Genomic DNA, 12,411 nt, shown 5'->3' on the forward strand with positions numbered 1-12,411 from the left:
CCCCCCCTCCATCATGAACCCTTGATTATTTATAAATTATTATGATTTCTTGACTGATACTTCCATGTCCACTAGACATAAGCAAAATGAAATCCTTGAGAAATTATATAATTTTTCCCTATTTATTATGACATTGACTATTGGTCTAATTGTGAGGATAATATTATTAACATATAAATAATAAACCTTAGATGACAAAATTAGCTACAAATATGAATATAAGAAAATAAATATTTAAAAAAGATTCCGTGTACATTACATTTTCTCAAAGAATAAAAGTTATCACTAATTTAATGATCCCAGAAGGCATTCTTAAATGAAATTGACTATGAAATAAAGACATTTTAAAAGCCACAGATGTATTCATGGCATTTAATAACAATATTTCAACCTCTCAAACTATTTCTCCCTAGTTTTCTTTCAGTCTACTCTTATCATAGCAGTGAAATGGAGTGAAGGTCTACTATGACAAATTTGAGCTGCTCAAAAGCCTCACCTCTCTCAGAATATAAGCTTTAGGTATCATCATGATAAACAGAAAAAAATTGAAGTTATCAAGATTTTTGTCTTGCTTGGATTCACAATCAATGCTCATGGAAACAACAGCCATGAGGTCATGACTGTTACCAATTGCATTGGGTAAATGTGCTGCACACGACCTCTTTAATGTGTTGAAAACAAAGATGTTCCTTTAAGGACTAAGGTGCACCTGATGCAAACCAGGGTATTTTCAATTGCCTCACATACATGGGAAAGTTGGACACTGAATAAGGAAGACAAAAGAAGTATCCATGCATTTGAATTATGGTACTGGTGAAGAATAGTCCAAGTCCCACGAACTGCCGAAAGAACAAACTAACCTGTCTTGGATAAAGTATAACCAGAAAGCTCTTTAAAAGCAAGGATGGCAAGACTTTGTCTCACATACTTTGGACATGTTATCAGAAGAGACCTATCCCTGGAGAAATACAACATGTGTGGTAAAGAAGGAACAGAAAGAGAGTAAGGCCCCACACAAGACGGACTGATAGAGTGGCTGCAACAATGGAATCAAATACAAGAACAAATGTGACGATGGTGCAGAACTGGGTAGTGTTTCTGCTTTACATAGGGTTGCTGTGAGTTGTAACTGATTCAACAGCAACTAACAACATCATGACCTATACCGACACAGTGGGTGAGACAAAAGTCCTCCACTGCTAACCAAAGGTTGAATGTTCAAATCAGTAGAAGATCTACTTCTAAAATTCCAACCACTGAAAATACTATGGAGCACCTTTCTACTCTAATTTAGTCACCCTTGGTCAGAGATGACTTAGCAGTAATTGGTTATAACTTCTAACAGGCTGTGTAATCTGTCCCCATCACTGCTCTTACCTCATCTTTTACCAATCTTAAAACCTGTTCACTCCCGACAGCCATGTTCAGCTATTTCTTGTTCCAACAAAAAGGCTGTATACACTCCCTCCATGGGGCCTTTGTGTTTGTTATCTGAAATACTTCTTCAGATAGCCACAGTCTTCCTTTCTTCCTGTCTTTCATCAGATGTGACCAATTCAGTGAGGTCGACTTTGACTACCCTACACAATTTCAATATTCATTTTCTCAACTCAATTCAATTGCTTATCCCCATTTATGGTTTGAATTTTTCTCCTTAGAATTTACCATGATTTAATAGCATATCTTATTTACTGCCTATCTCTCCGTCTAGAATGTAAGCTCATAAGATGATAGATATTTATATTTCTTTTTTTATCGGAGTATTCCCCAAGGCCTAGAATAATGTCCAGTGTATGACGTTTGAAGCAATAGACATATGTAAATGAATGGAATGCAATGTACATTAGATGACAGTACAAGAGTGAGCGATAAATATGATAACTTAGTTCAGAAATGAAGAAAGGGATCATGCACACAAACACACTGAAGCAAAATGTTTGTAAAAGTGGAAGTAATAAGATGATGGTCAGACAGGATGAAATTTTAAATCAAACTCCAGTATCACAATGCCTCTAGTAATACACCTCTAAAACTAGACATACTGAATAAAATAACATGAGTTTTAATTTTATCTTTCTCAATTGAAAACCAAATCTCATCTTTAAGTTAGCTGTCTGCCACTGACAGAGTAATCATGATGGTCTAATACAGTGACACAGCAGTGGTACTTCTTTCCTGAGCTGAAAACAAATTGATCACTACCAATTATTTTTGCAGCAATCACTCTGAAATCAGTGAGATTCTTAGAGCCCTAATCAATGCAAAAACTGATTACTTCATTTTCTTAAAAATGGAGAGAAGTAATCAAAAAATGATGCTAAGACTATGCACTGATAAAGCTCATTTAAGCAGCTAAAAGATTCAGAAGAACATATTCACTAAAACTGGAAAATTTTGTTCTTTAATGTACTAAATATTCTAATATTATAATTGACCTTGTATAGCTCTCTTTCTTGCAGCTCATCTGACCTGAGGTTGGTGTTTCAGCTCGGATGTTTTAAGTATCTCCAAATGGCTTTAGTAATAAAATAAAAAATAAAACTCAGGATCACTTTTAAAAAAGAGACATCTTCTGAGCTGAAGTGCCCATTAATGACTTTTTATGTGAATTCCAAAAAATTGCTACAAATGTCCACACAGATAATTGCATTGACTATTATTGATATTATAGCTTATAGAAAAATATATTAAGTGTATCATTATGTAAATAACAAATATAAATAAAAATATTGTATAACTGAATTTTTATAAAATACAAATGTAGCTACATATAATTATATTTTTAAGCCTTATATAAATATACACTGAACTAATAAGGGCACATTATTATACAGTATATATTCCATGATTCATTTTGGGGGAAGATTACTTGTTTGTAAAATATTTATTCTACCTAGAATTTACTTCTGAGTTATTACCGTGTTATTTAAGAATGAATCATGCATATATATGAAAATAGAATCAGATTTTATTACTTTACATATATCTAGAGAACTGTTATTATGCAAGAAACTCACACAAAGCAGATAAAGAACAGAAAAATGAGAAGTGGATTCAATGAATGTATAATTTGATGTGAAACTCCTGAAAAAGCATCCAGATTCATGGTTTAGAATGAATAGGCTTATGAGAAAAGAAGAAGAAAAATGGAAAGGAAAAGTCATTTCTGAAAGGATCTGAGATAAACAGGGTACGCAAAACAAAAGGGCAAAATACTCCTTCCTTTAAAATGCCTAAATATTAAAATATCAAGTCTAAGCTGCAGGTTTCTCAAATAAAAATGACACGCTGAATATTTAAAATAACTACTTTATAGGAAGTATCCCAGGAGAGTTTGGAGATAAAATTGATAAGATTTTGGTAAGGCTACTTATTCATTCTTCAATTGTTAGCTCAAACATAGTAACTTCCTTAGGTTTTCCTGTTAGACGCTACCCCAGCACCACGTAGCTTTCCTCCACAACACTTTTATAGCTTATAATTGCATATGTGTTGTATGCCATTTATAAATAATGGTGACCACCCAAAGGCTGTGAGCATCACCATTATATCCCTGGGCTGTACACAGTAGTCACTCAGTGTTCCTGCAGACAGTAATATTAACATAGTGTTAATGTCTTCATTTTATTGTTAAGAAAAAAGCCTCACACATCTCTGGACATGAGGGACATAGAAAATGGCACAGTAGGTTTGTTTTGACTTCAGGTGACTTATGCCTTCTCTTGAATCTTTAAATAGTAGGGCTCAAAAAACACCCCAAAGCAAACAACACCCCACTCTCACTTCCAGGGGGCTGTTCCGCCACACAGCAGCACTGTAGGGAAGAGCAGCACTGCCTGTGTGCACTTCCGAGACGGTAACTCTTTATGAGAGTAGAAAGGTTCATCTTTCTTCCAAGGAGCCATACATTGTTTCAAACTGCTGACCTTGTGGTTAGCAGCTCAACGTGGAACCCATATGCCACCAGGGCTCCTCCAAATGGTAGGGTTAGAATAGCAAATTTACAGTGTTAAAAAAACAAATAAAGCAAAAGCCACAGAATTGGAAATAACTGTCTTCCAAATATCTGAATTTCTATTTATTTTCACTTAGTCCCCCTTAAGCTCCATGATATAAATTTAAAATTAGGTCAATGAGTCTAGAGATGTGGCAACAACAATAAAGTGAACCTAACTGGTACAGGCAGTGATTAAATCCATTGTCTGAACATAGAACTTAACACAAGACAATAAATAAATAGGTACCTAAGAACGACTTGTTGAATAAATGAAATATTTGATACAATGAATGTAATGATTTGATACTTACAATTCAAACTTTCTTTTTTAAGGCATGTAGGAGCTCCCTTAAATCTCTAATTGTGTATAAAAAAGGATGGAGCATAGCTTTGCCCACTATTTTTTCCCTGAACCATACATGATACTCACTTGATTAGTATTTCCTGAATAAAGAAATCAATAAAGACAATGCTATCATTACACTGAGGACTTCTCTCCAAGGCTTATTTTAGAGATTTTATTATCATATTGTTACTTTTAGTTCATCATCACATGCTAATTTGGATTTCGTGGATCAATTAATGATCCATTATTATTGCTGATGGCTCTGTGGGTTAGGCGTCGGGCTGCTAATGCCAAGGTCAGTGATTCAAATTCACCAGCTGTTCCAGTGGAGCGAAATGAGGCAGTCTGCCTCCATAAAAGCTACATCCACTGGAGAACTCGTTGGGGGTACGTTGAGGTAGTTCTACTCTGTCCTATGTCAGAGTGTCATCATGAGCAATCGTACAGCAGTAGGGAGTAATCTTACTTCATTAATAGTTCTCTGTTCAAAATTCTACTACCCTTACACATCCTGGCATTCTCAGCCCCCAAAGAAGGGCCGTACAATTTCAATTTCATCTCCTTGTGTTACATATCATGGCATTTTGCAAAAATAGTGTTTAGCAAATGAGTGTTAGAGAGACCAATTCTAGAACTATAATTTGGTGTGTTTCTCTAAGTAATGCATGAACCCCACTGCCATCAGGCGACAGCAATTCACAACGACCCTACATAGGGTTTCTGGGACTACGATCTTTTAAAGGAGCAGTCAGCTTCATTGTCCTGCAGAGTGCTTGGTGATTTTGAACCACCGACCATGTGGCTAGCAGGCCAACACTTATGTAACATTATATAAGAAATTACCTTTAAATTGCTTGTGTTTATCATATATTTTCGTTTTTATCACCTACAAAACCTGGGGTTTGGGTATACATATATTTTACTTATCAAAGGAATTAAGCTATTTGAAATGTTATGAAAAATTACCAAAAAATATAATACAAAGTTAACAGAACAGGGTTTTACATCATACACTGTAGGGCTAGCAACCATGTATCAGGCCAGGAAGCGACATTAGAAATACACTGTATTCAGATGTTCTTGTTTTCAATGTATGCTGTCAATATCAACTCATCGCAACCCTGTCTTGACAAGATAGGACTGCCACCAAAGGGTTTTCCAGGCTAGTGTGTCTGAGAAAAGAGGGCCTGGCGAGCTGCTGGGTGGATCTGAACTGCAGTCAAGCACTTAGCCACAGCACCAGTACGGCATCAATATTCTCAGATATGTTTAATACATGCAGTTTCATTAAAGTGAATGCACCATGAAAAGTAGAATTCTAGCCTGAAATAACTAATAGTCTGCTAAACTGACAACTAAAGTTCACTGCCATCAAGTCAATGGCGACTCACGGTGACCCTGTAGGACAGGGTAGAACTGTCCCCTGTGGGTTTCTAAGTCTGTAACTCTTACCAGGAGTAGAAAGCCTGGTCTTTCTGTTGCGGAGCAGCTGTTGGTTTTGAACTACTGATCTTGCAGTTAGCAGACCAAAGCATAACTACCACAACAACAGGGCTCCAAAAAACTGGCAAAAGATCTTAAAAATTGAAAGTCTGAATGTCTACCTTACTCAATCATAGTGTTCATAGGAAAAGAGTTTCACACAATGTTAAATTATATCCAAAAATCAAACTTCCAAAAATTACCACCCTAAACTCTATTCGACAGAAAATGTTGCCAAAAATGTTATTTGTGCATAAATTCTAAAATAACACAGACATCAAAAACTTATGTTTAAAAAAAAGAATTTTTAGATTAACTCTTCCAATTATATTGGTATTTCTTACAAAGTTTATTTGTATTTTTTTCTCCAAGGCAGCCCAGGATTGTAAAAGTATCTAAATTGTGTACAGTACTTCACATCTTATGAAAATACATTTGTGTCGATCCACTCATTTAATTCACACAAGAACATTAACAGATATTTACCTCTAGTTTACAGATAAGGAAACTGAAAATTATCAAATAAAATAAATGACTTCCCCAATCACAGAGCAAGTACAGAGTAGAGACTGGACCTAACTCTTCAGAATCAGGGCCCAAAATTATTTTCTCTGACCTGTTGTTTGTCTCCTTCTCTAAAATCCTTCATTACTTTAATCTTCCTCCCTGACCACATCTGTCTTTTCATTTGTGGGGAGATTTTATAAACTAATATGAGGTTATAAACTCTTTGATTATAATAGGCAATCATTAAATATCTAATAATAAAGTATTCCATTTATTGCCCACTTCAAATCAACAGGTACATTCGGAAGAAACGCATTCATTTTAACTCACAGAAGATTTACCTACATACAATATAAAATAACTAAAAGCTGCCCAAGAGTTCAAACTCCTATTCAATAACCCAAAGAGTGCAGCATTATATAATGGAAGCTTATGAGAATAAAAACTGCAAAGTACAGAACCTGAGGAATTTAATGACATATAGGTACTCCCACCTTTACTAGAGACCTCTAATTTCAATGAAAGAAAAAAGCTGAATTAAGCCTTCAAAAAATGACTGTACCAATGTCTTTTTGGCATATATTATGCTAATCATTTTAGCCACTTAAAACAAAATGGTGCTATTAAAGAAAATTGATCATTTTCAAGTTGACCCTTTCATTTTCTTTAGAAAGAATACTAATCTGAATTTCTACACTTACATGTTAAGCTAGAAGTATAAGTGAATACAAGGGAAAGTAGAAAAATATTGCTACAAAATCATCAAACCTTTATTAAATGAAAATATCAAAATGTCAAGCTATTGTTTCCCAATATGTACTTCATCAAGGTCTATGCACCTCTATAAGCAGTGCTTCCTCTCTCTAATCCGTCCCTGAAGAAGGCAGCTTTCTCATCCTTGTTGTGTCATGTTTCAAATTGTATTCCTTTTAAAAGTTATGAAAGTTTTGGGAACCAGAGGCAGTCTGAAGGAGTCAGATCAGGGCTGTTGGGGAGATGGTATAAAGTTTCTCAAGTAAATTCCAATAGGCCAGCTGTGGCTTCCCTCAAAGAATGAACAGGTGCACTGCTGTGATTTAAAAAAAAATTCCGTTGGTACAATTTCTTGGCCTTTTTCACACCAATCCACTTTTTTTTACACTCTTGAAACTACTTTCTAATAAGTCCTGTGGTCATCTTGCATTTTTTCATGAAGATCAATAAAGATTATATCTTTGGAGTCCAAAATGTAGTCACCATAGCCTTGTGGGATGACCTCTATTTCTTCACTGGCCTATTAGAACCCTTGGAAGCCACTGTTTTTATTAGATGCTGTTTTTTTTTAAAAGCAAACTACTAAAGAGACCAAGACAAGTGTTGTAATGAGAGAATTTCTCTCCATCCACTTAGTGATCTCTCAGAGATGTGTTTAAACAGTTTATTTTAAATAAGTCCATATATGCCTGAACTAGAACCCTAGTAGCAAGACATTTTTACTTATCCTCATATTTTAGCCTTTTGTAACATAGGGCAAATTTCAAAACTAGTACTTTTTTTTAGAGTTTGTGAAATAGAAGAAAGTTATCACATGAATTATAATTAATTTGTCTATACTTCACTTAAAAGGCGTCCTGGTGGCATAGTGATTATACATTGGGCTGCTAACATCAAGCGACTCACTGGGAGAACGAGGAGGCTTTCTACTCCCTTAAAGAGTGATAGTCTGGGAATCCCACAGGAGCAGTTGTGACCTGTCTATTAGGTTTCTAGGAGTCAGATCAACTTGATGCTGGGGAGGTTTGAGTTTAGCATTACTCTTCCTTCTACAATATTGCCAGCATGGCCACAAATTTTGATGAGTGATCACAATACAAATTTCAAAAGACTTTACTAAGGAAAATGAGATTGATAAACTATTAGAACAATATGTTTGATTGTGAAAGTAAGTAAATATGATTACAAAGTCAGGGTCTGAACATTAAGAAAATTAACTATCAATATGAAAATTAGAACACATATGTACTTTAATGGTCTAAACACATTTTAAATTGTGTCAATTTCACTTAAATGTAAGTTACTAGGTGTGGCTACTCTAAATTCCACTGAATTTAGACTTCAAGTGGTTATTTTATGTTCTGTGAATTTCATGTAATATACATGTGTGCATTACATAATCCCCTCTGAAGTTATTTAGTCCACATGGCAATTAGTTAGCACCATTCTAGTCCCTGAACATAAACTGAAATCCTGTGGACAGTCATCCTGAAAATCCGTATCACTTGAAAAGATGGGAGTAAAAACTGAAGAAGCGCACCAATGCTTTCACATCCCAAAACATAAAACATTTATCAGTCACTAAAGATTAAACAAAACATTCCTAGGTTTAATGCCCAATAAAGAAAATGTAAACAGCCTAAGAAATAGTTTAGCAATACTTAAATATATTTTTATAATATTACATATATTTTCATAATTAAATTAGCATTAGAAGTAAGGTAAATCGATCATTTTATTTATCTTTCATCAATTTTTATTTGTTGTTTATTAATAACTACAAGCAAGAGCTTATATGGGGTAGAGGAGCGTAATCCTTTACTGAATCACAAAACCAATTCAAATATGATTATCCTAGTCAATAAGAAATTTTATTAGCACTATTCATCAAAATGTTTCTTAAAAATCTTATGTTATATTTGCAGCGAAAATTTAAGACCAATTATGAAATAATATTTCTATACTTAAATATATTAAGAAGAAATTGAAGGAAAAAATTAAATTATTTATTTTTAATTTAAAATACCTTACTGCTCAAATTAACTTAGAATATTTTAAATTCTCATTAATTTAAATTTTTAAAAGGTACTAAATTTGAAATACATTACATTCATATTACTTTAATAGGATATATAACATGCTTTTAAAACTTTAGAGCATGGTAATTAAGGGATTCAGACAGGAAAAAAAATAAGGATGAAAATTTAAGTGTTATGGGCATTTATCACAAACTATTCATCACTTTATTACAATTATACCACAAAGAACTACATTAAAATATGAGTAAAACTAAGCTGGAAACGTACATCAGCAAATTGTATGATAAAGTGTCTCCTTTGTCCATCACAATATACAGAAAGGACATATTCACCAGGTTTCCCATGACTCTCTCGCACCAAGAAGTCTCCTTGTTGTTTTAACAGATCCTGGGCTTCTATTCTAGGAATTGCACCATGGTACCAGTCCTGTTCAGCCAGAGGCTTTTCACTGACGGAGATCACATCAGAGTACTTGAACAAATACAGAGAGGGAAAGGGAAAAGACAAATTACAGTTAGAGAGAACAGTGATTCTTTTTCTAGTAACATTCATAGGAATTATAGACTTTTTGTCATTTGTTCTGCTCTTCCATTGACCTACTAAAAATTATATAATGAATCTAAAATGTTCACAATTTTTAAAGAGTAGATATAGAGGCATTGGTATTAAACTTTATCATAAATACATATTCTTAAATCTCTTAGGGTTCCCCCCTGTATTATCATACATAGATGCATACAAAAGTTAACATTTAGAGTTAGCATTTAGACTCTTAATAGATATATGTATTAAAGCTTAGCAGTCAGAGAAATTAAAAACCAAACAGGGAAATGTATTACTAAATGACCTTTTTTACTGAAAATAAAAGAGGTGTTATTCCTTTGTATTTCTCAAGCACACGAGGTGGGGTGTGCCATGCTCTATGTCCAGAGGGCACTGCCCAAGGCTCTGCTGCTGCTTAGCAGCTGTATCTTCGCACTTTATTAGTCAACTGTCCCCTCTGCCACACTGTTGGCCCTGCTCCTGTCCAGCAATGACAGACAACACAACCAGAATCAGCAACAAACACATGCACTTATAAACAGGTGGCAAAAGCAAGGGAGGACTATCAACCAGGTCCACACCAGGAAAAGAAATCGTTTTGTTATTTGAGAAAGCCAAGGTTATGGGAAGTAAGCCAAAAACCAAACTCCTTGCCATCAAGTCGATTTTGGCTCATAGTGACCCTATACTGCAGGGTACAAATGCTCCAGTGGGTTTCCGAGACTTGAACTCTTTATGAGACCTGAAAGTCTCTTCTTTCTCCCACAGAACTGCTGGTGGTTTAGAACTGGTGACCTTGCATTAGTAGCCCAACAAGTAACCCACCACACCACCAGGGCAGGGAGAATTAAGAGCAGAAGTATATATTTCCTTGACATGTTTCTAATTGATAAACGGCATTACAGATTTTCTGATTTAAAAAGTTGATTGTTCAGGTTTCTTTGTTTTGTTTCATTTTTTGTTACCAACAGAAAGAAAACTGTCAGATGAAAAGAACTCTATGAGCAAGGTATAATTATTTGTATTATCTCTTATGATTCCCGAAATACAATACACACAATGCTTCACTAGGAATCAAATTCTAAACTGGAGAAATGTGGATGAATAATGTTGGAAAGGCAAAATATACATGAATGAGTTCTTCCAGGCTGATATTATGAACCCTATGTAGCCTCCCTGGATCTCTGTAAAAAATGAAAACGGTTTGGAACAAGGGCTTCATTGCTTCATATCACTGAAGGACCTAACACTTACTGGTAAAACTCCATTGTAAGTCCAGAGAATCCACACACTGGTTCATACTCATCCATCTACCAATATTTTTTACTTCTTTAAATATACTCATAGTGTAACTGTCCATGGAAATTTACTTACTAAGTTAGCTTTTCTTTTAGCTTTAATTAACATATAATTCAAAAATATTTTATAAGGTTTTCACAAAAATTAGTTAAAAAAACTAATTATATAAAGAGCCCACCATATCTCTAAGATGCAATAGGCTACTTTTAAAAACATACACGTGTCAATATGCAACTCCTTTACAAATATTGATATTCTAAATATATTCTCATTTTTGAAAGAGTGTAATCAAAATGATTAATGTGACTTTTCCAAAATATATCACAATGCATATAATTAAATACCATAATCTCATTATAATGAAACATTTCTAAGACTAATCAATAGCACAAGTGCTACACTAATTTTTTCCTGAGGTGAGGGAAAAATAGCACTATTTAAGAAATGTATTATAATTCTTGGAAAAGAATATGTTTGCATCATTATCCCTCAAAAATCAGAAAGCATCATGTTATTTCATATGTGTGCTTTTGTCCTACCAACCTATCCATCACTTTGCGTTTACTTGTCACTCACTGTCATCGAGTAGATGCTGACTCATGGCAACTCCAAAGGACAGGGTAGAACTGCCTGTGACTTTCCAAGACTGTAACTGTTTATGGGAGTAAAAGTCCCATCTTTCTCCAGCAGAGCAGCTGGTGGTTTCGAACTGCTGACTTTTCAGATCACACCCCATGCATAACCAGTATGCCACCATGGTTTCTGGTGAGTTTATTTAGAACTGGGGTAATGAAGAGACTGAAGAATTTATTAATTAAGGTACGGAAGTGTTTAAAGTACAATAGCTTAGCAAACACTAAAGAAAGTCACTTCATGATTTGAAGATGAGGAATATGCTTAGGGTAGAGGTGGGGCTTCCTAAAAAAATTTATAAACATTTCTGTTGTGCCTATTATGAAAATGAAGGAATAGGAAGAAATGTACAGTGCTAGCTCATAGGAACTATACCCCAATTATTTTGGTCTACTCATTTCTTTTGGGTAGGATGAGAAGCTTGCAGCTTCTGATTCTTTGTGCCCTGCACTGTTTCCCAAAGTGGGCGATATCGCCCTCTGAAGGGTGTTGAAATGATTCAGGGAGGCTACAAAAGCAATACCTACATTTTATCCTGGATTACAGGCTACAGTACAAACGTTTTTAACTGCAGGGGTGGGCAGATAGGAGAGGGCACTGAGGAATTATGCTTCTCAAAATTATGCCAAATAAGTTTGGAAACCTATGCCCCAAACAATACTGTTACAAATGGCAGGCTGAAGTTACTGTAGTTGGAGCCCACACACAACCTCAGAGAAACATCATAAATATGCTTTCTCCCAATCACTCAGCTCTTTCAGAGATATCTCTGGAAGTACTGGAAGCAATGGTTTTATAAGTATGAGTTCAAT

The 12,411-nt window shown here is 34.8% G+C and overlaps 1 protein-coding gene across 1 annotated transcript in view; it reads right to left on the reverse strand.

Moving 5' to 3' along the window:
- The window catches only part of FER (FER tyrosine kinase), a 222,544-nt gene that overhangs the window by 2,952 nt on the left and 207,181 nt on the right, over nucleotides 1–12,411 (reverse strand). Inside the window, exon 13 of the mRNA XM_045285087.1 lies at nucleotides 9,457–9,595. Coding sequence (XP_045141022.1) covers nucleotides 9,457–9,595 — 139 coding nt within the window. The remainder of the gene's footprint in view (nucleotides 1–9,456; nucleotides 9,596–12,411) is intronic.

The sequence above is a fragment of the Echinops telfairi genome, unplaced genomic scaffold (genome assembly GCF_000313985.2).
Source record: "Echinops telfairi isolate 266 unplaced genomic scaffold, ASM31398v2 ScPeMD7_7469;HRSCAF=8507_1, whole genome shotgun sequence".
NCBI lineage: Eukaryota > Metazoa > Chordata > Mammalia > Afrosoricida > Tenrecidae > Echinops > Echinops telfairi.